This window comes from Carcharhinus amblyrhynchos, chromosome 1, assembly GCF_965287045.1.
Source record: "Carcharhinus amblyrhynchos chromosome 1, sCarAmb.v2.hapA, whole genome shotgun sequence".
Lineage (NCBI taxonomy): Eukaryota > Metazoa > Chordata > Chondrichthyes > Carcharhiniformes > Carcharhinidae > Carcharhinus > Carcharhinus amblyrhynchos.
In genome coordinates this window covers 109,516,733-109,541,556 of record NC_137324.1, presented here as the reverse complement: position 1 = coordinate 109,541,556, position 24,824 = coordinate 109,516,733, and the positions used below count along the sequence as shown (strand labels likewise).

The 24,824-nt window shown below is 46.2% G+C and overlaps 1 protein-coding gene across 1 annotated transcript in view; it reads right to left on the bottom strand.

Annotated features, from left to right (window-relative positions):
- The window catches only part of LOC145344108 (sodium-dependent organic anion transporter-like), a 41,928-nt gene extending 30,305 nt beyond the window's left edge, over nucleotides 1-11,623 (bottom strand). The window contains exon 1 of the mRNA XM_080190963.1: nucleotides 11,228-11,623. Within this exon, the coding sequence (XP_080047089.1) occupies nucleotides 11,228-11,595 (368 nt within the window). The 5' untranslated portion in view covers nucleotides 11,596-11,623. The remainder of the gene's footprint in view (nucleotides 1-11,227) is intronic.
- Between the last annotated feature and the right edge of the window lie 13,201 nt (nucleotides 11,624-24,824).

Genomic DNA, 24,824 nt, shown 5'->3' with positions numbered 1-24,824 from the left:
AGTAAGTAACCAACAAGCAAGTTGATCATGCCCACAGAGATATTATCAATTTAAAGAGCTAGCTTGACACACAAGTGAGCATCAGACTATTTATTAAGCTAATGAGCAAACAAACCTATGTTATGTAGCCAGGTTGCATTAAAACAATAATAGGCTGGATTTTACATAGATAGAACATTACAGCGCGGAACAGGCCCTTCGGCCCACAATGTTGCGCCGACCAGTCTTATTTTTTTTAAAAAACACTGACCCACTAATCTAAACCAATCCCTTTTCGTCCATAAACCTATCCACCAATCTCTTAAACGCCCCCAAACTAGGCGCATTTACAACTGCAGCAGGCAGGGCATTCCAGTCCCTCACCACCCTCTGGGTAAAGAACCTGCCCCTGACATCCGTCCTATAACTACCCCCCCTTAATTTAAAGCCATGCCCCCTCGTGCTAGATTTCTCCATCCGAGGAAACAGGCTATCACCATCCACCCTATCTAAACCTCTAATCATCTTATATGTTTCTATAAGATCCCCTCTTAGCCGCCTTCTTTCCAGTGAAAACAACCCCAAATCCCTCAGTCTCTCCTCATAGGACCTCCCCTGCATACCAGGCAACATCCTGGTAAACCTCCTCTGCACCCTCTCCAAAGCCTCCACATCCTTCCTGTAATGTGGGGACCAGAACTGCACACAGTACTCCAAGTGCGGCCGCACCAGAGTTGTGTACAGTTGCAACATGACGCTGCGACTCCTAAATTCAATCCCCCTACCAATAAATGCCAAGACACCGTACGCCTTCTTAACAACCTTATCTACTTGATTCCCAACTTTCAGGGATCTATGTACACATACACCTAGATCCCTCTGCTCCTCCACTCTATTCAAAGTCCTCCCGTTAGCCCTAGACTCAACACATCTGTTATTCCTACCGAAATGGATTACCTCACACTTCTCCGCATTAAACTCCATCCGCCACCTCGCGGCCCAGCTCTGCAACCTGTCCAAGTCACCCTGCAAACTTCGACACCCTTCCTCACAATCTACCACACCTCCGACTTTGGTGTCATCAGCAAACTTACTAATCCACCCAACTATACCCTCATCCAGATCATTAATAAAGATTACAAACAGCAGTGGCCCCAAAACAGATCCCTGAGGCACACCACTCGTAACCGAACTCCATGATGAATAATTACCATCAACCACCACCCTCTGTCTCCTATCTGCTAACCAATTCCTGATCCAAGTACCTAAATTACCACCAATCCCATACATCTGCATTTTCTGCAGAAGCATACCATGGTGAACCTTATCAAACGCCTTACTAAAATCCATATATACCACATCTACTGCCTTACCCCTATCCACCTCTTTGGTCACCTTCTCAAAGAACTCAATAAGGTTAGTAAGGCACGACCTTCCCGCTACAAAACCATGCTGACTATCTCTAATCAATTCATTACTCTCCAAATAACTATAAATCCTATCCCTAATAATTCTTTCTAAAACCTTGCCCACTACAGAAGTAAGACTCACTGGTCTGTAATTCCCAGGGAAGTCTCTGCTCCCCTTCTTTAACAATGGGACAACATTCGCTGTCTTCCAATCTTCCGGTACTATACCAGAGACCAACGACGACCTGAAGATCAGAGCCAGTGGCTCTGCAATCACCTCTCTTGCCTCCCATAGAATCCTAGGGTAAATCCCGTCCGGACCAGGGGACTTATCTATTTTCAACCCATCTAGAATATCCAACACATCCTCTGTATCAACTACAATACTTTCTATTTTACACCCCTTCACCCCAGTGACCTCCTCAGCTACATTCATATCGTCCTGCGTGAACACCGAAGAGAAATAATGGTTCAATGCCTCTCCAATCTCTTCCGGTTCCACACACAACTTCCCCCTACTGTCTGTAACTGGCCCTAATCTTGCCCTAACCAACCTTCTGTTCTTGACATACCTATAGAACGCCTTAGGATTCTCCTTAATCCTATCAGCCAAAGTCATCTCATGCCCTCTTCTAGCCCTTCTTAACTCCCTCTTCAACTCCCTCCTAGCCAATCTAAAGCTTTCTACTGCACTACCCGAGCCCTCAAGCCTCATCCGAACATAAGCCTCCTTCTTCTTCCTAACCAACAAATCAACTTTTTTTGTGCACCACGGTACCCTAGCCCTACCAATTCCTCCTTGCCTGACAGGGACATACCTATCACAGACCCACAGTAGCTGCTCCTTGAAAAAACTCCACATTTCAGACGTTCCTAGTCCCTGTAATCTCCTAGTCCAATCAATGCTTCCTAATTCTCTCCTAATGGCCTCATAATTACCCTTCCCCCAGCTAAAACTACTGACCCGAGGTTCATGCCTATCCCTTTCCATCACTAAGGTGAACGTAACCGAATTGTGGTCACTATCACCAAAAAGCACACCAACTTCCAAGTCTAGCACCTGGTCCGGCTCATTTCCCAGCACCAAGTCCAATATAGCCTCACCTCTAGTTGGCCTATCTACATATTGAGTCAAAAAACCTTCCTGCACACTCTGAACAAAAACTGACCCCTCTAACGAGCTAGAGCTATAGCAATTCCAATCAATGTTAGTAAAGTTAAAATCCCCCATAACAATTACCCTATTACTTTCACTCCTAACCAGGATCGTCTCTGCAATCCTTTCCTCAACCTCTCTAGAACTTTTTGGAGGTCTATAAAAGACTCCCAACAGGGTGACCTCTCCTCTCCTATTTCTAATTTCTGCCCATACTACCTCAACAGACAAGTCCTCATTAAACTTCCTCTCTGTCACTGTGATATAGTCCTTGACCAATAATGCTACTCCACCCCCCCTTCTACCTCCTTCTCTACTCCGACTAAAGCACTTGTACCCCGGCACCTGCAACATCCATTCCTGACCCTGCTCTATCCACGTCTATTACAGTCAGAGGCAAATGAACAACACCTGTAGACAATCATTAAATTAGCTTTTTGTGGCAACTCCCACCTCAATCTACATTTCCCAATGAATAATTTTAAACATCTTAAATTCTAATTAAAAAATCAAAAAAGGATAGGATATTTAGTCATCTAACCCATCTAAGCATAACAAGATTGATTTTAGTAGGTAAAGGTATCAAGAGATATGAATCATAGGCAGGTAAATAGCAGATTAGCTATGATCTAACTGAATGTTGGAACAGGATTGAGAGGCCGAATGCCCTACACTGCTTGCTCCTAATGTTCCTGTGTTCATTAATGAGCCTCCAGAAGCAAAATTTGTCAACTATTATGTGGCCTTTCCTGAAGCATCCATTGTGTTAGTTATGATGTAAATGAGGTTGTTATGTTTTGGTAGTCTGTCTTTAAAGTAAGATAAAAGGGATCATATGATCTGTTCTGTGGTCTGCCTGGCAGTAAATCTGGTGGTTTGATTGCTAGAGATTAGAGGGGACCCAGCTGATTTTACTGAAAAGGAGGTGCAAGGTGTTTACATGTGGACTCAATGCGAGCAGCCAATATGCTAAAATTGGATACACCATGAGCCTCCAAACTCTCAGATAAGTGTTGAGAACGTTGGGTTGGAAACAGTTGTGCTTTAAAATGTCTATTTAATTCAGAGATGAAAGAGATTTCAGCTCTCAAGGATAACTGATCTGTATTTCTACCTGGATACAAGGTCCAAATGATTTATGTAGCCACAGAAACGAGCTTTGAGAAGTGAAGGGTTTCTAGGATACCCCTGAAAACTCACAAACACAGTTAGTCTGCCAGAATCCAGGAGAGAGAAAAAAAACAACTGGAGGCCAAAAATCTCTTTGGTTCACTGCACCAGAATGTGAATGGAAAGCCACACTCAGATTGGAAAAACCAAATTTGTGTGATGTTAAAAGGAGGCTGGAAGATTCACCTAGCTTGTGTTAGAAGGGGATATCCATCAAAATCGTCATCCATGAAGGACAGTTATGGAGTTGAAATCAGGCTGAGAAAGAGGGTAAAAACAGAAATAAAACCTCAGAAGCTAAGAATCACTTTGGACTGGTTTCAGGAGAATTATATGTCGAAGGACTATGGAGTTAAAGCTGTGAAGTTCGGTTTTTTCAGCTTGTGCCAAAAATAAAAGTAGGGAATTTTGTTCTGTAGTTCTAAGTCCACTAAAAAGATGTTTAGTCAATAATATCTTTCGTCTTGACAGGGACTGGGACAGGTGACAGGGACTGGGAGCTGAATGTACAGGGATATCAAGTGTTTAGGAAGGATAGACAGGAGGAAAAAGGGGGCGGGGAGTAGCTCTGCTGATTAGGGATAGTATCAGGGTGGTAGTAAGGGAAGATATAGGCGCCAAAGAGCAGAACGTGGAATCGTTGTGAGTGGAGATTAGGAACAGCAAGGGAAGACGCTGGTGGGTGTCGTCTATAGGCCCCCAAATAATGACCTGGAGGTGGGGCAGGCTATAAACGCGCAAATAAATGCTGTGTGCAGGAGTGGAACGGCGATAATTATGGGGGATTTCAATCTACATATTGATTGGCCGACCCATGTTGGATGCGGTGGACTTGAGGAAGAGTTCTTGGAATGCTGCCGGGATAGTTCCCTTGAACAGTGTGTGCTGGAGCCGACGAGGGAGCGAGCTATCTTGGATCTGGTGTTATGTAATGAGGCAGGTAGAATTAGGGACCTTGTTGTGAAGGATCCTCTTGGGAAGAGTGATCATTGTATGATGGAGTTTCTGATGCAGATGGAGGAGGAGAAAGTAGGATCCTGGACCTATGTCCTTTGTTTGAACAGAGGGGAGTACAATAGGATGAGAGAGGAATTGGCGAATGTAGATTGGGGGCGCAGATTGGGAGGTAGGTCTGCTAAGGAACAGTGGAGGATCTTTAAGGAGATCTTTCTTGGTGCTCAGCAGAAATTTATTCCGACAGTAAAGAAGGATCGTAGGAGGAGAGATAATCAGCCGTGGATAACGAAGGAGGTAAAGGAGAGTATTAAATTAAAAGCTGATGCGTTCAGAGTGGCTAAAAATAGTGGGCGAGAAGAGGATTGGGAGAGGTTTAAATATCAACAAAGAATGACGATGAAGTTGATAAAGAAAGGAAGGATAGACTATGAATCTAGGCTAGCGCTAAATATAAAAAAGGAAAGTGTGAGTTTTTATAAATATATAAAAAGGAGGAGGCTGGCTAGAGTGAATGTTGGGCCCTTAGAGGATGAGAGGGGGTATTTAGTGGTGGGGGATGAGGAAATGGCTGAGGCCTTGAATAACATTTTTGCTTCAGTCTTCACGGAGGAGGACGCGAATAGTTTGCCAGGTGTTAACGATGGAAAGATGGTAGGAGTGGAGGGTCTGAATGAGATCATTGTTACTCAAGAGGCAGTGCTTGACAGACTAGAGGGACTGATGGTGGACAAGTCCCCAGGATCGGATGGAATGCATTCAAGGGTTCTGAAGGAAATGGCAGAGGTGATAGTGGATGCCTTGGTGATTATTTTCCAAACCTCGCTGGATTCCAGGGAAGTGCCGAAAGATTGGAAAGCGGCTAATGTTACGCTGCTGTTTAAAAAGGGTAGCAGGCAAAAGGCAGGGAATTATAGGCCGGTTAGTTTAAAGTCTGTTTTAGGAAAAATGCTTGAATCCGTAATCAAAGAGAAAATAGCGAGGCATCTTGAGAAGAATTGTTTGATAGAGCAGACGCAGCACGGTTTCGTTAAGGGGAAGTCGTGTCTGATGAATTTATTGGAATTCTATGAGGATGTGTCTAGTGCGGTGGACGGAGGGGAACCGGCGGATGTGGTGTTTCTTGATTTTCAGAAGGCGTTTGATAAGGTGCCGCACAAAAGGTTGTTACAGAAGGTAAGGGGGCATGGAGTTGGGGGTAGGGTGTTAGCGTGGATAGGGGATTGGCTGTCAAATAGGAAGCAGAGAGTGGGTGTCAATGGGTGCTATTCGGATTGGCGGTTGGTGACTAGTGGAGTGCCCCAGGGATCGGTGCTGGGGCCTCAGCTATTTACCATTTATATAGATGATCTGGAGGAGGGAGCCGAGTGTAAGGTGTCGAAATTTGCTGATGACACAAAGAAAAGTGGAACAGCAAATTGTGCGGAGGGTGTGGAAAGTCTGCAAAGGGATCTAGATAGGCTGAGCAAGTGAGCAAGGACCTGGCAGATAGAATACAATGTTGGCAAGTGTGAGGTTGTCCACTTTGATATGAATAATAGTAGGAAGGACTACTACTTACAGGGCGAAAAGCTACAGCATGCTACAGTGCAGAGGGACCTGGGGGTCCTTGTGCATGAGTTGCAAAAACCCAGCCTACAGGTGCAGCAGGTGGTCAGGAAGGCAAATGGGATGCTGGCCTTCATAGCGAGGGGGATTGAAAATAAAAGTAGGGAGGTCTTGCTGCGGCTGTATAGGGCACTGGTGAGGCCGCAGCTGGAGTACTGTGTGCAGTTTTGGTCGCTGCACTTACGCAAGGATATTTTGGCCTTGGAGGGAGTGCAGAGGAGGTTCACTAGGCTGATACCGGAGTTGAGGGGGTTGAGCTATGAGGAGAGGCTGAATAGACTGGGCTTGCACTCGTTAGAGTTTAGAAGGATGAGGGGGGAATCTCATTGAGACGTATAAGATGATGAAGGGGATGGATAGGATAGAGGTGGAAAGGTCCTTCCTGCTCAGAAAGGACAGCAGGACTAGGGGACACAGCCTCAAGATAAGGGGGGGGGGGGCAGTTTAGAACAGAGTTGAGGAGGAACTTCTTCACTCAAAGGGTGGTGAATCTCTGGAATTCTCTCCCGTTGAAGTGGTGGAGGCTACCTCGCTAAATATATTTAAGACGCTGGTAGATAGGTTTTTCGTAGGGAAGGGGATTAAGGGTTATGGGGAGAAAGCGGGAAACTGGAACTGAGCCACTTCAGATCAGCCATGATCTTATGAAATGGCGTGGCAGGCTCGAAGGGCTAGATGGCCTACTCCTGCTCCTATTTCTTATGTTCTTGTTATGTTCTTATGTCTTCTGTTAGACATCTTAAATCATGAAATCTTGCTTTATCTTTTTAGCTATTAACCAGAAGTTTAAATTCTTCTTAATGGCTATCAGGCTCTTTAGGGATTATAATAATTGAACCAGATGAGTTGCAGCTGGATTGCTGCTCAAGTATCCAGATGCAATATGGAGAGGTCTTCTAATTTGCTTTGAAGTCAGGGCTAATTTATGTGCACCTCCTCTGAACACTTAAGGGATGTTTATGATGCACCAGGTGAACAGGACATTGAAAAGATGCCAACTTTCCGCTAATTATTGTTTTTCAAATTGTATCTAGTTTACAACTATAATCATTTCCTTCATATTCTGATTATATTGGGAGAGAAGCAGGGATCAGGAAGGATCTTTATCTTCCAATTACTATCTACATTCTACACGTCTACTTATTAGACATGTTAAACTCATATTACTGGAACTTTTCTTCTGGCAGAAACAGTGAGTGTATTTTATTGTGGTCAATGAGCAGCTTCTTAGTTTTACTATTACTTTTGGTCGAAGCAATGATGATTTAACATGTGTGCAAGCTGACATTTACTAATTTCCTCTGCTATTTCCAATGATTTGAACACAGTGTGCATGCAGATTAATAAAGTCACTGTTTCTGCAAAAAACAACATTCCAGAAGTTGAGTTTAACTTGCAGGATTCCAGGAAGTTGAGATTAACATCTAAATTAGCCCTGACACCAAAGCAGATTAGAAGACCTCTCCGAATTGTATCTGGAGTGAATCATAGAATCCTACCATGCAGAAGATGGCACAACACAATCGCATCCAGGCCTTATCCCCATAACCCCATGCACCATAACCCATAACCCCATCACCCCATGCCCCCTGCGCTCAATACACATCAAAACCTAACTGCACAGATTTCTGGACACTATCTTTAAAGGGCGCCACAATCAAAACATGTATAAATGCTCTTTTGGAGAGTCAATGCAGATGCAGTGGGCCAAATGGTCTTCTTCTGCACTTTAGGGATTTTATGGATTACTTCGGAGGACAAGTTCAAGTCAATCCAATTGCTGTTGCATAGGCCAGACTAGATATAGACAGATGAATCCCTCACCCAAAGGAAACAAGTGAAACAGACGGGTTTTTATAATAAACCCTATAGTTTCATGGTTACAATTACTAATACTACTCTTTAAATCCAGAATTGATTAACGAAATTTAAATTCCCCAACTGTTGTGGGATTTGACTTCAGGTCACCAGATCACATGTGTTGTAACATCATCATTGTGCAACTATTACCATTATGAAAGTGATAAGCACTATTGGCTGCCCTGTCCTTGAAGCAGGCATGATTTATCAAAGCATCTCAATCCACCTTTAAAGACTTCATGACATGAATCACATGAATCCCACCAGTTATGCAGGAGGCCTGGGTTTAATTCCTGGCTAATTCCTGCAAAGCTTGTGGGAAGATGTTGGCATAGTGGTAATGTCACTGGACTAGTAATCTAGATATCCAGGTTAGTGTTGGTTCAAATCCTATCATAGCAGATGGTGGAATTTAAATGTGATTAATTCTTAGATGGCACAGTGGCACAATGGTTAGCACTGCTGCCTCACAGCACCAGGGACCTGGTTTCAATTCCTGGCTTGGGTCACTGTCTGTGTGGAGTTTGCACGTTCTCCCTGTGTCTGCATGAGTTTCCTCTGGGTGCTCTGTTTCCCTCTCACAGTCCAAAAGATGTGCTGGTTAGGTGGACTGGCCATGCTAAATTGTCCTTTAGTGTCAGGGGGATGAGGTAAAGTAAATGCATGGAGTCATGAGGATAGATGGGATTGTGGTTGGTGCAGACTTGATGGGCTAAATGACCTCCTTTTACACTGTATGATTCTATGAAATAAATGCCATATATATTAGTGAGGAAGTTAAGGTCAGTGGTCCACTAGTGCAGTAACCGATCACTGGCATGTAGGCTCTCTGTACAGCACCTAACATGGCTAATACTCCAAGAATGTTAAGTACTAAATGCCAAGAACAAGAAAAATATTTGAGTGAATTAAATGTGCATAATGGGTTAACTCAATCAGGTGTAGGCATTCCATGAATTGACCCATGACACTGTCAGTAATACTAGGCTCAGGAACATTATGTACTTTGGGCAGTCATAAGAACATAAGAACATAAGAAATAGGAGCAGGAGTAGGCCATCTAGCCCTTCGAGCCTGCCCCGCCATTCAATAAGATCATGGCTGATCTGTCGTGGCTCAGTTCCACTTTCCCGCCCTCTCCCCATAACCCTTAATCCCCTCTCTTATCAAGAACCCATCAACCCGCTTCTTAAAAATATTTAGTGAGGCAGCCTCCACCACTTCAACGGGCAGAGAATTCCAGAGATTCACCACCCTTTGAGTGAAGAAGTTCCTCCTCAACTCCGTTCTGAACCGCCCCCCCTTTATCTTGAGGCTGTGCCCCCTAGTCCTACTGTCTTTTTTGAGCGGGAAGAGTCTTTCCACCTCTATCCTATCCATCCCATACATCATCTTATACGTCTCAATGAGATCTCCCCTCATTCTTCTAAACTCTAACGAGTACAAGCCTAGTTTATTCAGCCTCTCCTCATAGCTCAATCCCCTCAACTCCGGTATCAGCCTAGTAAACCTCCTCTGCACTCCCTCCAAGGCCAAAATATCCTTGCGCAGGTGCGGCGCCCAAAACTGCACACAGTACTCCAGCTGCGGCCTCACCAATGCCCTATACAGCTGCAGCAAGACCTCCCTACTTTTATATTCAATCCCCCTCGCTATGAAGGCCAGCATCCCATTCGCCTTCCTGACCACCTGCTGCACCTGCAGGCTGGGTTTTTGCGACTCATGCACAAGGACCCCGAGGTCCCTCTGCACCGTCGCCTGCTGCAGTTTTTCGCCACGTCAGGCAATTGCCATGCAAACCTTACTGGAAAATCCTGAAGGGTTTCCCCAGCACACCTTTCTAATCCTCTGCCTGTCGATTATGTCACCAAAGGACAGAGCAAGGCAAGTTTGAAACTATTGTGGACCTGTTCTCTCCTGATTTAGGTTGGTATGAATGGAACCAAACTGTCCCACTGTGCTAGAGAGGCACAGGAGGAGCCCGATGTGATCAACCATTTCAAAGGCTGCAATAGAGATTGAGAAGGATGAAAAGCAATAATGCACAAGAGTCACAGTCACAGAGAAGTTCATTTGTGACTTTCAATAAGGGTGCTTCAGTGCAATGGTCTGGCAAGAACTTGGGTTGAGAGTTGCAAATGTGCAATTGCAGGAGTGACGGGCACAAACCTGGGAGAGAATAATGTACCCAACAACCTTAGTTTGTAAAAGGGAAATTAAAAATGCGGCAGTTTGCCGGGATAGAGGATTAGAAATCTGTTGGTGTTACACTGTAACAATTACAGGTGTGACCGAAAGTTCATTTCTGCCAGAATGGCAGCCGATTAAAAAGATAAGGTTCCAATATGCTTTGCAGGAGGTAATGTGTCCAGTGCTAGGGAGGCACAGGAGGAACACGATGTGATACTTGCAGAGAATTGTTCTCATTGTTTTGTAGCTAATTCAGCTCCTTCTGAAGGAATTTGAATAACCCAGTGCCCCGGCTATTATTGAGTTACTAGAAACTTCCTAGTTGAGTAATTGAAGCACAGCAAATCTTGTCAAATGATACCGAGTTTCATTTTGAGTGAATATTGAAAACAATGAATGGAAGGCAGCAAAGAAATATCAGAAAATTTTTAAATACTTGTTGAGTCCATCTTTTAACATTTCAAAGACAAAATAAATTAACCTGAATTTGGAAGTTTTGAAACAAAAATCATCTCAGAAATGGACACATTTGAAGTATAGCCATGTTCCTCCATATTTCTCATCAGTTTACAATATTAACCCCTGATCTTTGATCAACAAACATTCATTTGTAAAATGACCTCAAGTTAAATGTGAAGTTTGCAAGGATACAGGGAGCAAGCATATATAGTGTTGGACAAGCTTAAAGATCAGTCATTCAAAGCTCCTGAGATAAACCCAGGTCAATTTTGAATTACTAAGAAACAAAGTGAGGTGCTGACTTTGCATAAAGAGAACGGAGAAAAGAGAGAGCAATAGAATTTCTCAATCCACAATTACATAGCGAATGTTGCGCAGAAAGGATGTGCAGACAAGGAAAGAACGTGCATAACTTGATAAGTGAAACCATGTGGATATTTACCTGAGATCCATGTCCCCATCAGTCCAGTAGCTCATTAGATTTGAAATAGTTCCACCAGGACATGAGCCCATAATAAGCACAGCAATAGCTGAACCAGGTTTCAACGCAAAGATAATTGCAAGGCTGAATGCAATGAATGGCATAAGCCCAAACTGGCAAACCATGCCCACAACTAATCCCCAAGGTCTCTTCAGGTGAGCCCACAGTTTCTTCAGGTCAACAGTGCAGCCCATAGCAATCATGACCAAAGTGAGCGTTGCAAAAAGTAGCACATTCACAATGTCCATCAGAGTCTTGTTACTTTGATCCAGCTCTTCATTGTTTGTAATATTCCTAGAAAGTTTTGGACTGTTCGTGAAATTTCCCATTTTTATTGTTACAGCTATACAACTTACACTGACTGTAGCAATGAGTGAACTAATAGTTTTGAGAGTTGAATAGAAACACCCCCCCCGCGGGAGTTTCTACATGTGATTGGAATGTTCACTGGTATTGGACAAAGGGCGCCTAATATGGTTATGATACTATTAACCCCTTGAGGACTAAAACACAGGACTTCAGATTACCTCTAAACTAAGTCATTTCACCTGATTAAAGAGGGCATAACTAAATGGGAAAATAGGCATTATCAAATATGCTAACCATAAAACCTATTTAACTGTCTGCACTTTATGAAGACTCAGATTGGACTCAAAACATCCATTCAGTTTCTCTCTCCATAGATGCTGTGAGACCTGCTGACGTTTGCCAGCATTTTCTGTTTTCTATTCAACGATCTGGTTGCATTTCCTACCAGTGTGAATCCATTGCAATTAACTTAATTACTAATACCAAAGAATTATAGGGGGCAATGTTGGACCCATGCTTGCTGTCCCTGTGAATGCCGGTGGGAGCTCAAGATCCCGAAGTCTTAGGATTCGTGATTTTGGATCTTCCCACCCCTTGCTGGCGACATCATCATAACAGGTGTGAAGCTGCTTTTCATGCATTTCAGTACATCTGAATCTCATTAACCCACCCCTCACCATACATTGATGCTCTACCCTCCCACCCCGCCAATCCCCGTATATTGACACCGTGCTATTGTCTCAAAGAACAAAGAAAGAGCAAAGAAAATTACAGCACAGGAACAGACCCTTCAGCCCTCAAAGCCTGCACGGACTATGCTGCCCGACTGAACTAAAACACCCTCCCATTCTGGGGACCGTATTTCCATCCTATTCATGTATTGGTCAAGACGCCCCTTAAAAGTCACTAGGTATCTGCTTCCACTACCTCCCCCAGGCAACTAGTTCCAGGCACCCACTACTCTTTGTGTAAAAAATTTGCTTCGTACATCTTTAAACCTTGCGCCTGGCACCTTAAACTTGTGCCCCCTAGTAACTGACTCTTCCACCCTGGGAAAAAGCTTCTGCCTATCCAAAAAAGCTTCTGATTATTGTCACATCAGTGCAGTTTACAACTGGTTCACACAGATGTGAGCTGTCATGAGGGTCTCCCCAGGGGTGTAAAGGTAAAGCCTGGCTATGCCCCCAGCACTGCCCCTTGGCGTGATTGGCACTGTCAGGTTGGCATCATGTTTATGCCAACCTGGCAGTGCCAACCTGTGTCAAGGGGCAGGCTCCAGTGGGAGCGTCATACAGATTTATTTGTATGTGGTGATGGCCAGGAGCTGGGTATGCTGGCGATGGCAATTGAGGCTGGCGGGGATGGGGGGTGGGGAATGGGTGCCCGGTCCAACCAGGGGAAGGGGAGGGTGGAAAGAAGGGAGGGGGTGAAGACGCCAATGATCGATAGCAGAAAGGGGGTGGAGTGCCAACCCAGATTGGAGGTGGGGAGGGCAGCCCCTAAGACATCTGTTGTGGGCTGGGGGGTGATTTATACATGTTCTGATCAGCGCACCCTTAAAAAATAGTGAATTTGGATTTATCCCCCCCCACCCCGCTCCCTCCTCCCCCCTCCACCTCTTTCCGCCCCCCTCCAGCCTCCCGTTCCCCTCCCCATCCCTTCCCCCTTCCCTCCCTGCCTCTCCCCCTCCCCTCTTCCCCCTCCACTCCTCCCCCTCACCCCCTTCCCACCCCCCTCCTCCTCGCTCCCCCCTCTGCTGCTCCCCCTCCACCTCTCCCCCCTCCCCTGCTCCCCCCTCACCAGCTCCTCCCTCCCCTCCCACTTCACCTTCCCTCCTGCTCCCAACTGCCCTCGCACTCCCTCGCCCCTTTCCTCCCCTCTCCCCCTCTCCTCCCCCTCCACCCCTCACCTCCCCTCTCTTCTCCCTCCCCTGTCCCCTCTCCTCCCTGCTCTCGTTCTCCTCGCCCTCCCCTCTCCCCCTTCACACCTCCCCTCCCCCTTCCTCCCACCTCCCATCCCCTCCCCTTCCCCCTCCCCTCCCCTCCTTACCCCTCCTCCCCTGCTACCCCTCCTCCCCACTCCCCACTAGCCCCACCCCTCGTCCCCCCTCCACCCCCTCCCCTCTTCCCCTTCTCTCTCGACTCCCACCCTCTCCCCCTCTATACTCTTCCCATTCCCTCTCCCCTGCTCCCTCTCCCCCCACTTTCCATCCCCCTTCCCCCTCCCCACTCCCCTCCCCTTCCCACCTTTCCCTCCTCCCCACCTCCCCCTCCCCTTCCCACCTCCTAGGATCCCCGCCTCCACCCTCCACTCCCACCCCTCCCACTCCCCTCCCCCTCCCCCCGCCCCACCACCCTTCTCCCACTCCTCCCATCCTCCCCCTCCGCCCATTTCCCCCTCCTTCCGCTTCCTCCTTCCTCCCCGCTCCCCCTCCCATTCCTCACCCTCTCCTCCCCCTCCCCCACCTCTCTGCCCTCCCCCTCTCCTCGCCCTCCTCTCTCTCCCCCTTTCCTCACTCTGCCCCCTTCCTCCCCTCTCCCCCCCCACCTCCCTCCCACCCCCTCCAGTCTCCCCACCCCCTACCCCTTCCCACCTCCCCTCTCCTCCCTCCTCCCCACCCCCTCCTCCCCCTTCCCCCACACCACACTTCCCTCCTCACCCCTCCTCTCCAGTTCCCCCTCCCCACACTCCTCCCTGCCTCCACCTCCAATCCCCTCCCCCTCCACATCTCCCCCTCCTCCACCCTCCCCCTCTCCCTACAACCCCCTACTCCCCTCCCAACCCCCCACCTCCCTCCTCCCCTCCCCCAACCCCACTCTCCTCCTCCTTCCCACCTGCTCCCCAACTGCCTAACCTCTCCCCACCCTCCCTCCACCCCTCTGCGCCCCTCCCTCCCTGCCACTCCCACCCACTCCTCCCCCTCCTTCCCCACCCCCTCCCCCTCCCCTATCCTTCCCCCCACCCTCTCCCCTCCTCCCCCCTCCCCATGCCTCTCCCCCCTTCCCCCTCTCCACCTCTCCCCCAACTCCTCACCCCCTCCTTCCACACTCCCTCCTTCCTCCAACCCCCTATCCCCTCCTCCCCCCCACACCCTCCAACTCAGCCTTGAATATCTTCAGAGACCCATCCTCCACTGCTCTCTGAAAGAGAATTCCAAAGGCTAACAGCCCTCTGAGAGGCAATTCCACCTCGTCTCCATCTTCACACCAACTTATATGTAGGGCGCACCCAGCCATGGCTTAGTCAGGAACTCTTCTGTTTCTAGGTCTGAAGCTTGTGGGTTCAAATCCCACCCTGGAGAACTGAGTACATAAATCTAAGCTGGCACTCCAGTGCACCACTGAGAGAGTACAGCACTATCAGAGGTGCAATCTTTCAGATGAAGTGTGAAACTGAGGTCCTATCTGCCCTCTCAAGCCAAGGTAAAAGAACTTGTGGCAATATTTTGAAGAAGAGCAAGGAAGTTTTCCCTGATGGCTCAGCCCATCAATCAACATTTCAATAACTAATGATCTAATCACAATCATATTGTTGTCTGTAGGATCTTGTGTTAAATTAGCTGCTGTTTCCTACATTACAAATGTAACTGTATTTCATTGACTGCAAAATACTTGGACTATCGATTTTTTTTCACTATTTGTGCACTGCTTTGCATTCCCATCTATCCATCTACCACTGTCATTCACACTCATCCTTATAAGTGTCATGTCAGTCTCTCAACGACATCTTTAACAAATGTCCTTCATCCATCAGGCAAACATATTCCATTCCTCTCACTCATTGGCCTCTTCTTTTCCCTTCTTGCAGGTGAAAATAACACACAACACTGGACAAAGGTAAAGACAGTAAAAAGTCTGACAACACCAGGTTTTAGTCCAACCTATTTATTTGATAATATTCTCACTAGCTTTCGAGGGGACAGCCTCTTCGTCAGGTGAATGGAGAGTTCTGGCCTCAGACAGAGCATATAAAGCACAGACAGTTTAGAGATTACTGATTAAAATGCGAATCCTTACACCTAACCTGCTGTTCAAGACCTGAAGTGGCTGACAATGTGAGTGGTAGGAGCACTGATCACAGTTTAAAGAGATGTGTATTGTCTCCAGACAGTACAGTAAGTGAGGTTTTGCAAACCCAGGCAAGTCACGGGGGTTACAGATAGTGCGACATGAACCCAAGATCCCTGTTGAGACCGTCCTCATGTGTGCGGAACTTGGCTATCAGTCTCTGCTCAGCGACTCTGCGCTGTCGTGTGTCGTGAAGGCCGCCTTGGAGAATGCTTACCCGAAGGTCAGAGGCTGAATGCCCGTGACCACATGAGGACGGTCTCAACAGGGATCTTGGGTTCATGTCGCACTATCTGTAACCCCCGTGACTTGCCTGGGTTTGCAAAACCTCACTTACTGTACTGTCTGGAGACAATACACATCTCTTTAAACTGTGATCAGTGCTCCTACCACTCACATTGTCAGCCACTTCAGGTCTTGAACAGCAGGTTAGGTGTAAGGATTCGCATTTTAATCAGTAATCTCTAAACTGTCTGTGCTTTATATGCTCTGTCTGAGGCCAGAACTCTCCATTCACCTGACGAAGAGGCTGTCCCCTCGAAAGCTAGTGAGAATATTATCAAATAAATAGGTTGGACTAAAACCTGGTGTTGTCAGACTTTTTACTGTGTTTACGCCAGTCCAACGCCGGCATACCCACATATCAAAGGTAAAGAACCAGAGTTAGCCCTCCAGCAATCTCTCAAATGACATCTGCAGAGAAGAAGACATAGGAGCTTAGTGGAATCTCAATGTACCTGGCCTTCAGAGACAGAGAGATAGAAAGCTGGTGACAGAATATCCAAAGCCACATGGTGTGCAGAATTCAGACATGTTGTTGATTTGATGTCAACAGCCACTGAAATATGATCATGTGCATAATGATAATTTCAAACATTCCTATCTTCAGAATACAGGATCTTGATCAATTGGGCCAGTGGGCTGACGAATGGCAGATGGAATTTAATTTAGATAAATGTGAGGTGATGTATTTTCATCGATCAAACCAGGGCAGGACTTATTCAGTTAATGTTAGGGTGTTGAGGAGAGTTACAGAACAAAGAGATCTAGGGGTACATATTCATAGCTCATTGAAAGTGGAGTCACAGGTGGACAGGTTAGTGAAGGAGGCATTCGACATTCTTTGTTTCATTGGTCAGAACATTGAATACAGGAGTTGGGACGTTTTATTGAAGTTGTACAAGACATTGGTGAGGCCACACTTGGAATACTATTTACAGTTCTAGTCACCCTATTATAGAAAGGATACTATTAAACTAGAAAGAGTGCAGAAAAGGATTACTAGGATGCTACCTGGACTTGATGGTTTGAGTTATAAGGAGAGGCTGGATAGACTGGGACTTTTTTCTCTCGAGTGTAGGAGGCTTAGGGGTGATGTTATTGAGGTCTATAAAATAATGAGGGGCATAGATCAGCTAGATAGTCAATATCTTTTCCCAAAGGTAGGGAAGTGTAAAACTAGACAGCATAGGTTTAAGATGAGAGGGGAGCGATACAAAGGGCCCAGAGGGGCAATTTTTTCACACAGAGGATGGTGAGTGTCTGGAACAAGCTACCAGAGGTAGTAGTAGAGGCAGGTACAATTTTGTCTTTTAAAAAGTGTTTGGACAGTTACATGAGTAAGATGGTTGTTGAGGGACATGGGTCAAATGTGGGCAATTCAGACTAACTTTTTACTTTTAAAAAAAGGGCAACATGAACAAGTTGGACCAAAGGGCATGGTTCCATGATGTAAACGTCTATGACTCTATGACTCTACTTGCATTTCCCAGGGGCATTGCCTCAGCACTCTGCTCAGATACAAGTTGCTTTGAGTACTGGTATTCACAGCCATGAGGGCAGCAGCCCAGGCCTGCATGGCACCAGGCTTGGATCACATTATCTACAGCAATGTGACACATAGTAATGGCTGCCTGAGTTCAACATGATTGTTTTCATAGAGTTGGCCTCCGTTTTCACAAAAGGGATGTGCTCCAAACTTTGCACAAAGCCCTGCGCCATTTTGGAGCCAGACCTTTGACAATGACAGTAGACTATCTGGAGTGCCCGCTGATGCTTCAGATATCTGGGTCTGCACATTCTTTAGCAATTTCCTATATGCTGTCCCATCAAACTCCTCATCTGCAATAAAACTCATCCTTCAGGGAACTGGCACATGAGTAATCCTTTCCCACTGACCTGGCTGCAGCCACTTGTGCCCACTGACCCATTTTGTGCGGTTATCACTCTCTAAACCAAGCACAGTGCCAGGATCTGAGCTGCTGGTTGCAAATATCAGATCAAGCAATGATGCTTCCTTATTACTGGTGTGGGATTTCTGTCTCTTCCACTCTTCTGACGAAGAGGCAAAGCCCCGAAAGCTTGTGCTACCAAATAAACCTGTTGGACTTTAACCTGGTGTTGTGAGACTTCTTACTGTGTTACAGCTGGCCAGGAGCGAGGTCATGGGCATCTGAGCATAAAAGCAGAAGGAAAGTATTAGGTTGAGTGACGGGTGATGGCGAGAAAAGCAGGAGATGTCACGCTCTCTGCAGCTTTCATTTCCTGTCAGATCTTGGGCCAAGGGTGAGGAGGGAGCTGAGAAGGAGCAGAATGTAATAAATTACCATCATCCACAATACCCACAGCTATAAAGAATGCCGTAAACTCTGTTGCAGATAGTTCCATGATCCAGATCACCGTCTTGCCCATTGGACTGATTGGATAGAGTTATCACTGCTTAAAGGCAGTGATTGTGTGACATTTTGTTTGGGTGGTGTGCCTGCCGCTGCTGAATAGCTGGAGGTATGTGTAGGCAGCAAAAAGTGGGTGTGAGACTGACAGCGTTGAAGATTGTTCACCTTTTTTAACATCACTGTGGTGTAGCTTGACCACAGCAGTTCAAAAAGGCGGCTCACCTCACCTCTCAAGGGCAATAAAGGATCGGCAATAAATGCTGGTCTAGCCAGAATAAAAACCGTGTGTGCGGATGAGGTGGAGTATGTGAATGTTAGACATGAATAATGAGTGCTGTTACATGCGTGATGTGGGTATGGTGCATTGAAAAGTGTGAGAGGCTGGTGGTTTGGTAGCTATGAGAGACAATATGAAGATGCTCCATGATGCAACATCATTAAATGTCCTCAGACATTGTTGCCAAGACCTAAGAAACAAACTTTAGGCATGGATATCCTTTGATACATGCTCTCATTCCCCTCTGAGAGTCTGGAATGAAGGAAATATTTCCTCTCTGTTCAAGTACACCTCCAATATCAGTGTCTCTATCCGAAAATCTTGGAACCCTATTCTTGTCCTGATGATTGATTTTCCTTCACTTTGACACATTATTTCAATATCAGTAGCTTTCAATTCACCAGTGCAACTTCTGTTAAAGAGGGGCTGAAAACCTGCTCGCCTCACACACTCTTACGCTGACTGTGGTGCATACAGTCAAATTGCAGTGCATGTCACAGTGGGCTGCACCTTGCAATTCTGTAAGTGAGGAAGAAGTATGTGCTACATGCCTCCACCAGAACCAGCATGGGAAGGTGGTGAATCACAACCTTAGGTCTGTGTTAAACCTTCAAGATAGCACATAAACTGAATGATAGCATTAACCGTGATTAGGTGAACTTTAATGCAAGCACAAAATTGAGCTGTACAGTGGACATTACAAAACAGCTGAGCGCTCATGGAATCTAGGCTTCCAGCCAACAGAGAGCAACATGTATTGGTGGACAAATGTGATGAAAGTTAACCACTGAATAATTTTCTGTTTGCCTTCAGTGGGATCCTGGCCAGGCAAGAGGACCTTCATTGATCTGAACCAGTGAAATATTAAAATTTTTCTCAGGAGTAAAGACTCAGTAAATAGGGACTTCGACAAATGCCTCCCCCCCGCCACCCTTCCCCCTGCACCCACCCGCCTCCCCCCCACCCCCCAACCCTCCCCACAGGGTGAACAACACCAAAGTTCTTGGGCTTTCTTCTTTCCTTTCCCACGCTCATGAGCTACCCTCCCACAGTCAGAATTCGACAGCACAGCTGGCCACAATTCCAGTGTAAGTGACAGGATCATCACTAAGGCATTGGGGGGACACTCAGACAACTGGAGATTAAATTCTTAAATGTTTATTTTGAGCGCTTCACATTTTGAATATGATTTACTACTTCTTTATTACAAACAACTTTCTTTCTACTTGCGAAGGGAAGGCATACCTTGACGTGCCATTTATATGGCCAACTGGCAAACAGGGCAGCAATTATTGAATTTTGATATCCTCTTCTACTTTCCCACCAAGAAAATAAACAACTCGATTGTCAATTAAACAATCTGCGTCAAATTTTACCCCGGGTTCTTCCACTCTTTGGTGAATGATAGGAGGAAACGCCAGTAACAATGTAAATGGCCTTTGAGATTGGAGCTTCGGGGTTTCCAACCAATCCTAGTAAACAAACCAATACTATCAGAACATGGCAACTTGTGTTTCTTAGCCCTTTTCCCAATCCTCCTGAATCCTGTGCCTCAGGGCTTCCCTACACTTGCTGCAATATCCCAGAAACTACCCCCTCTCAGTGTTTACCATTGTCTAGGTCACACTCCAAGCCACTAACTCTGGCAAGACTTGGAGTGTGGCCTAGACAATTGTAAACACTGAGAGGGGGGAGTTTCTGGGATATTGCAGCAAGTGTAGGGAAGCCCTGAGCACAGGATTCAGGAGGATTGGGGATTCCAGGGCAAGATATTGGTCTGTGCCATTTTTTGGACACAGAAGTCAGGATGTTCAACCTACCAGTGTCTATTGCCGTAGAAGTAGGCAAGATGCAAGCTTCGTGCTGCCTCCTCATTCACATGGTTGAGCTGTATAGTCCAAGCAACCGACACTGTTGCTGCCTGTCTACACAATAGGGAACAAAAAAGCGTGAAATGTGTGCGAACTGGCTTCCTGCTCTTAAAGGTAGCCTGCCCCTTTTAAAGTAAAGGGCAACAAGTCTGTTGTAGATTGATCTTAGTTTCGTAGAATAAAGATGTAAATTCATTGGCAGCAGTTCAGACAAGGTTTACTGGACTGATACCTGGAGTGGATGGGTTTCCTATGAAGAAAGGTTGAACAGAGTTAGGCTTGTATCCAGTACAGTTTAAAAGAGTAAGAGGTGACTTGATTGAAACATACAAGATCCTGAGGGGTCTTGACAGGGTGAATGTGGAGAGGATGTTTATTCTCGTGGGAATATCTAGAACTAGGGATACCTATATATAAAAATGGGGTCACCCATTTAAAATGGAAGTGAGACAAAAAAATAGAGTGTTGTGAATATTTGAACTCTCTTCCTGAAAAGATGATGGAAGCATTATATTTGAATATTTTTAAGGATAGGTTATCAGGAGTTGGTGGTATGCAGATTTGATATTAGTATCAAATTAGCTATGATCTCATTGAATGGCAGAACAAGCTTGAGGGGCCTACTCTTGCTACTTGTTCATATTTTGGTATGTTCTGCTTACCAGGTTGCTGATAAGGCCAATTCTTAAAGTGCATGGAACTGTAGAAATCCCAATGCCTATATTGACCAGTGAAGGTAGACTACAGCGCCAGGGACCTGGGTTCAATTCCCTGCTGGGGTCATTTGCTGTGTAGAGTCTGTACATTCTCTCTGTCCGTGCATGAGTTTTCTCCGGGTGCTCTGTTTTCCTCCCACAATCCAAAAGATGCAATGGCCATGTTAATTTTTCCCTCAGAGTACTTGAACAGGTGCTCGAGTGTGGCAAGTAGGGGATTTTCACAGTAACTTCATTGCAGTCTTAATGTAAGCCTACTTGTGGTACTAATAAATAAATCCACCAAGGCCTCTGTTACAGTATTTGTAAATCTTGAAGGCCACCCTCTCTCATTTTGTGCCATCCTTCACTGTTCCCCTGATCAGATTTGCTTCCTCCGTAACTGCCAACACCTGTCCCAGCCACAGTGCACCTTCCCTTTCAGAGGTAACATTAAACCGTGCTGGCTAGTCTTAACTTGTGCTGGCAAGTTACAAGTTTTGGTTCCTTATTGATGGACGGAGACAACAAAGTTAACATTGGATGCATGCAGCAATAAATCAAATGAGCAGGTAGCATGAAGAAAAGTGGCACAGCGATTAGCACTGCTGCCTCACAGTGCCAGGGTTCTGGGTTCAATTCCTGGCTTGGGTCACTGTCTGTGAGGATTCTGCATGTTCTCCCCATATCTGCATGAGTTTCCTCTGGGTGCTCTGGTTTTCTCCCGCAGTCCGAAAGATGTGCTGGTTAAGTGCTTTGGCCATGCTAAATTCTCCCTCAGTGTATCTGCACCGGCACTGGAGTGTGGCAATGAGGGGATTTTCACAATAACTTCATTGCAATGTTAATGTAAGCCTACTTGTGACACTAATAAATAAATAGACAGTGGTACAGAATTTACTGGCAAGATTTCTCAACTAGCAGACCAAGGAAAGGGAGCTTGTTTAACTGCAGCATTTAAGTCCAGGTTAGAGCTCAATAAAGTGTATAAAGAAATTCTTGCACGTCATTTTAGATATAGAAAATGTATCGTCTATGTATCGAAAATATGCAAGGGGCAGGGGGTCGGGGTCATTCCATCGAACATATGTTTCTCATGGAAACCAATGAAGATGTTAGTGAGAACTGTGCCTAGAGGGGATCCCATGGCAACACTATCTACTAACCAATCAGCATCCTCTTTTCTCATGCAATATAAATTGTTGTTCCCTTTAAGATTTGGTATTCTTGTGATTCTGTCCTGAAGGGTGCAAGATGAAAAATTTTGACATCACTTCTCTTTTTTCAGCAATACTCAAGTTCCCTCCACTAAGCCCAACGGAAGACATGATGCTGTGATTATCAACCTGCAAATCCTTTCAACACACATCATGGTAGGCAATAAGAGAAGCAGAAATTCCTGGTCAGCCATGTAATGAAAAGAAAGTTGCAGCCTATTCATAGTTCCATATTACACTATGTGTGTTAGGCGCAGTGGATGACCAGGACATCTTCTGTGTCTTGTCCTGCTCTTCACGTTCCACTACACTTGCAGAGACTGCCTTCTTGACTGCTGGACCTTCCATTGGTTTCATCCGCTCAATCCGCCGGACACTGTCTTCACACGCTGGGATAGACATCTCCCTATCTCACCGAGGGTTGAGACCCGTCGGCTACCCTCACCTGGTTTAGCCGACTTGTTGAAGCCGTTGCCCGGGGTGTGGCCGCTGTCACATGCAAACAGCTATGGGGAGCCACAGGTGAGAGCTGAGTGCCAGGTGGGGACAAAGGATGGACAAACTGCCCTGGAAGGACGCAACATGCTCCCCCACCAAAGGTACTACCCCTCCCTGACACTGCATACACATTATGCATAGGCATTAAGTACATACTTACAAGCTGATCTTGCTTGGTGATTTCAATGCAAGAGTAGGGTGTGACTCTGCAATCTGGCAGGGAGTCATTGGGAGGCATGGAGTGGGCAAGTGTAACAGTAACGGCCTACTCTTAATGAAGACCTGTGTAGCACACGATCTCCTCATCACTAACACAATCTTCCATCTGCCTACCCGTAACAAGACCTCCTGGATGCACCCCCGCTCTAAGCATTGGCATCTTATCGACTATGTCATTGTTAGGAGAAAAGACAGGCAGGATGTCAGAGTGACCAAGGCCATGTGTGGTGCTGACTGCCGGATAGATCACAAGCTCATTGTCTCCAAAATGAGGCTCCGCATCAGACCCAAGAGGCGACCACAAGGAAGCAAGATTATGCAAAGAATCAATGTGGCCAAGCTGAAGAACCCCAGCATAGCTTCAGCACTGCCTGAAGACTTACAAATCAAGCTTGCTGACCTACACCTCTCAGGCAGCGCTGAGGATGACTGGGAACGCTTCAGGGATGCTATCCATACATCTGCACTGAAGATGCTTGGGCCCATCACCTGCAAGCAGCATGATTGGTTCAATGAGAATGATGAGGAGATACTGTCTATACTTGTTGAAAAGCACCTTCTTCATCGGGCCTGTCAGAATGACCCATCATCAGCTGCCAAGAGAAATGCTTTTACCAGTGCTCGCAGGACAGTCCAGAATAAACTATGTAAAATGCAGAATGCCTGGCTGAGCGCCAAGGCAGATGAAATACAGGAATACGCTGACAGAAACGACTTGAAACAGTTCTATGAAGCCCTCAACACTCTCTATGGACCTCAATCTCTCAGGAGATCCCCCCTCCTGAGTACGGATGGTACAACTCTCATTACAGAGAAGGCTCAGATTCTGCAGAGATGGGCTGAACACTTTGAAGCCGTCCTCAACCGACCGTCATCTATTAACGATTAGACAATAGACAGGATTCCCCAGGTTGATATCAACAGCGCCATGGATGATCTACTGGTAATAGCTGAAGTCACAAAAGCTGTCAGCCAGTTATCCAGTGGCAAAGTCCCAGGGGCAGATGCCATACCCACAGAGATCTATAAAACTTATCGAGAAGCTCACCGAGTTGTTCCAGTCATTTTGGAAGCAAGGATCCATCCGTCAGGAAATTAAAGACGCTTCCATTGTACACCTCTACAAGAGAAAGGACAGTCGGCAAGTATGCAACAACCACCAAGGAATCTCACTGCTCTCCAACACAGGAAAAACCCTTGCAAGAGTCCTGCTCAATTGTCTGGTCACTCACCTGGAGCTGGGTCTGCTTTCAGAGTCACAGCCTGGTTTCCGCAAAGGTCGTGGGACTATTGACATGATTTTTGCTGCGCGCCAACTTCAGGACAAGTGTCAGGAGCAGAATCGTGAGCTCTACACAACCTTTGTTGACCTTGCGAAAGCCTTCGACACTGTAAGCTGACAAGGCCTGTGGAGGATCATGTCAAAGTTCAGCTGCCCCCCCAAATTCATTTAGATAGTGTGCCAGTTCCATGATGGCATGATGGCCAGAGTACTGGATGACAGAGAATCCTCTGAGGCATTCCCGGCACCAATGGCGTCAAACAGGGCTGTGTGGTTCTGCATGATGCTTACGGCCATGCTGAATGATGCCTTCCAGGACAGTGTTGCCGGAATCAGCCTCAAGTACAGAGTGGATGGGAAGCTCTTCAACCTGAGGAGACTTCAAGCTATTACCAAAATGAAAGAGACTGTTCTGAGAGATTTCCTCTTTGCTGATAACTGCGTCCTA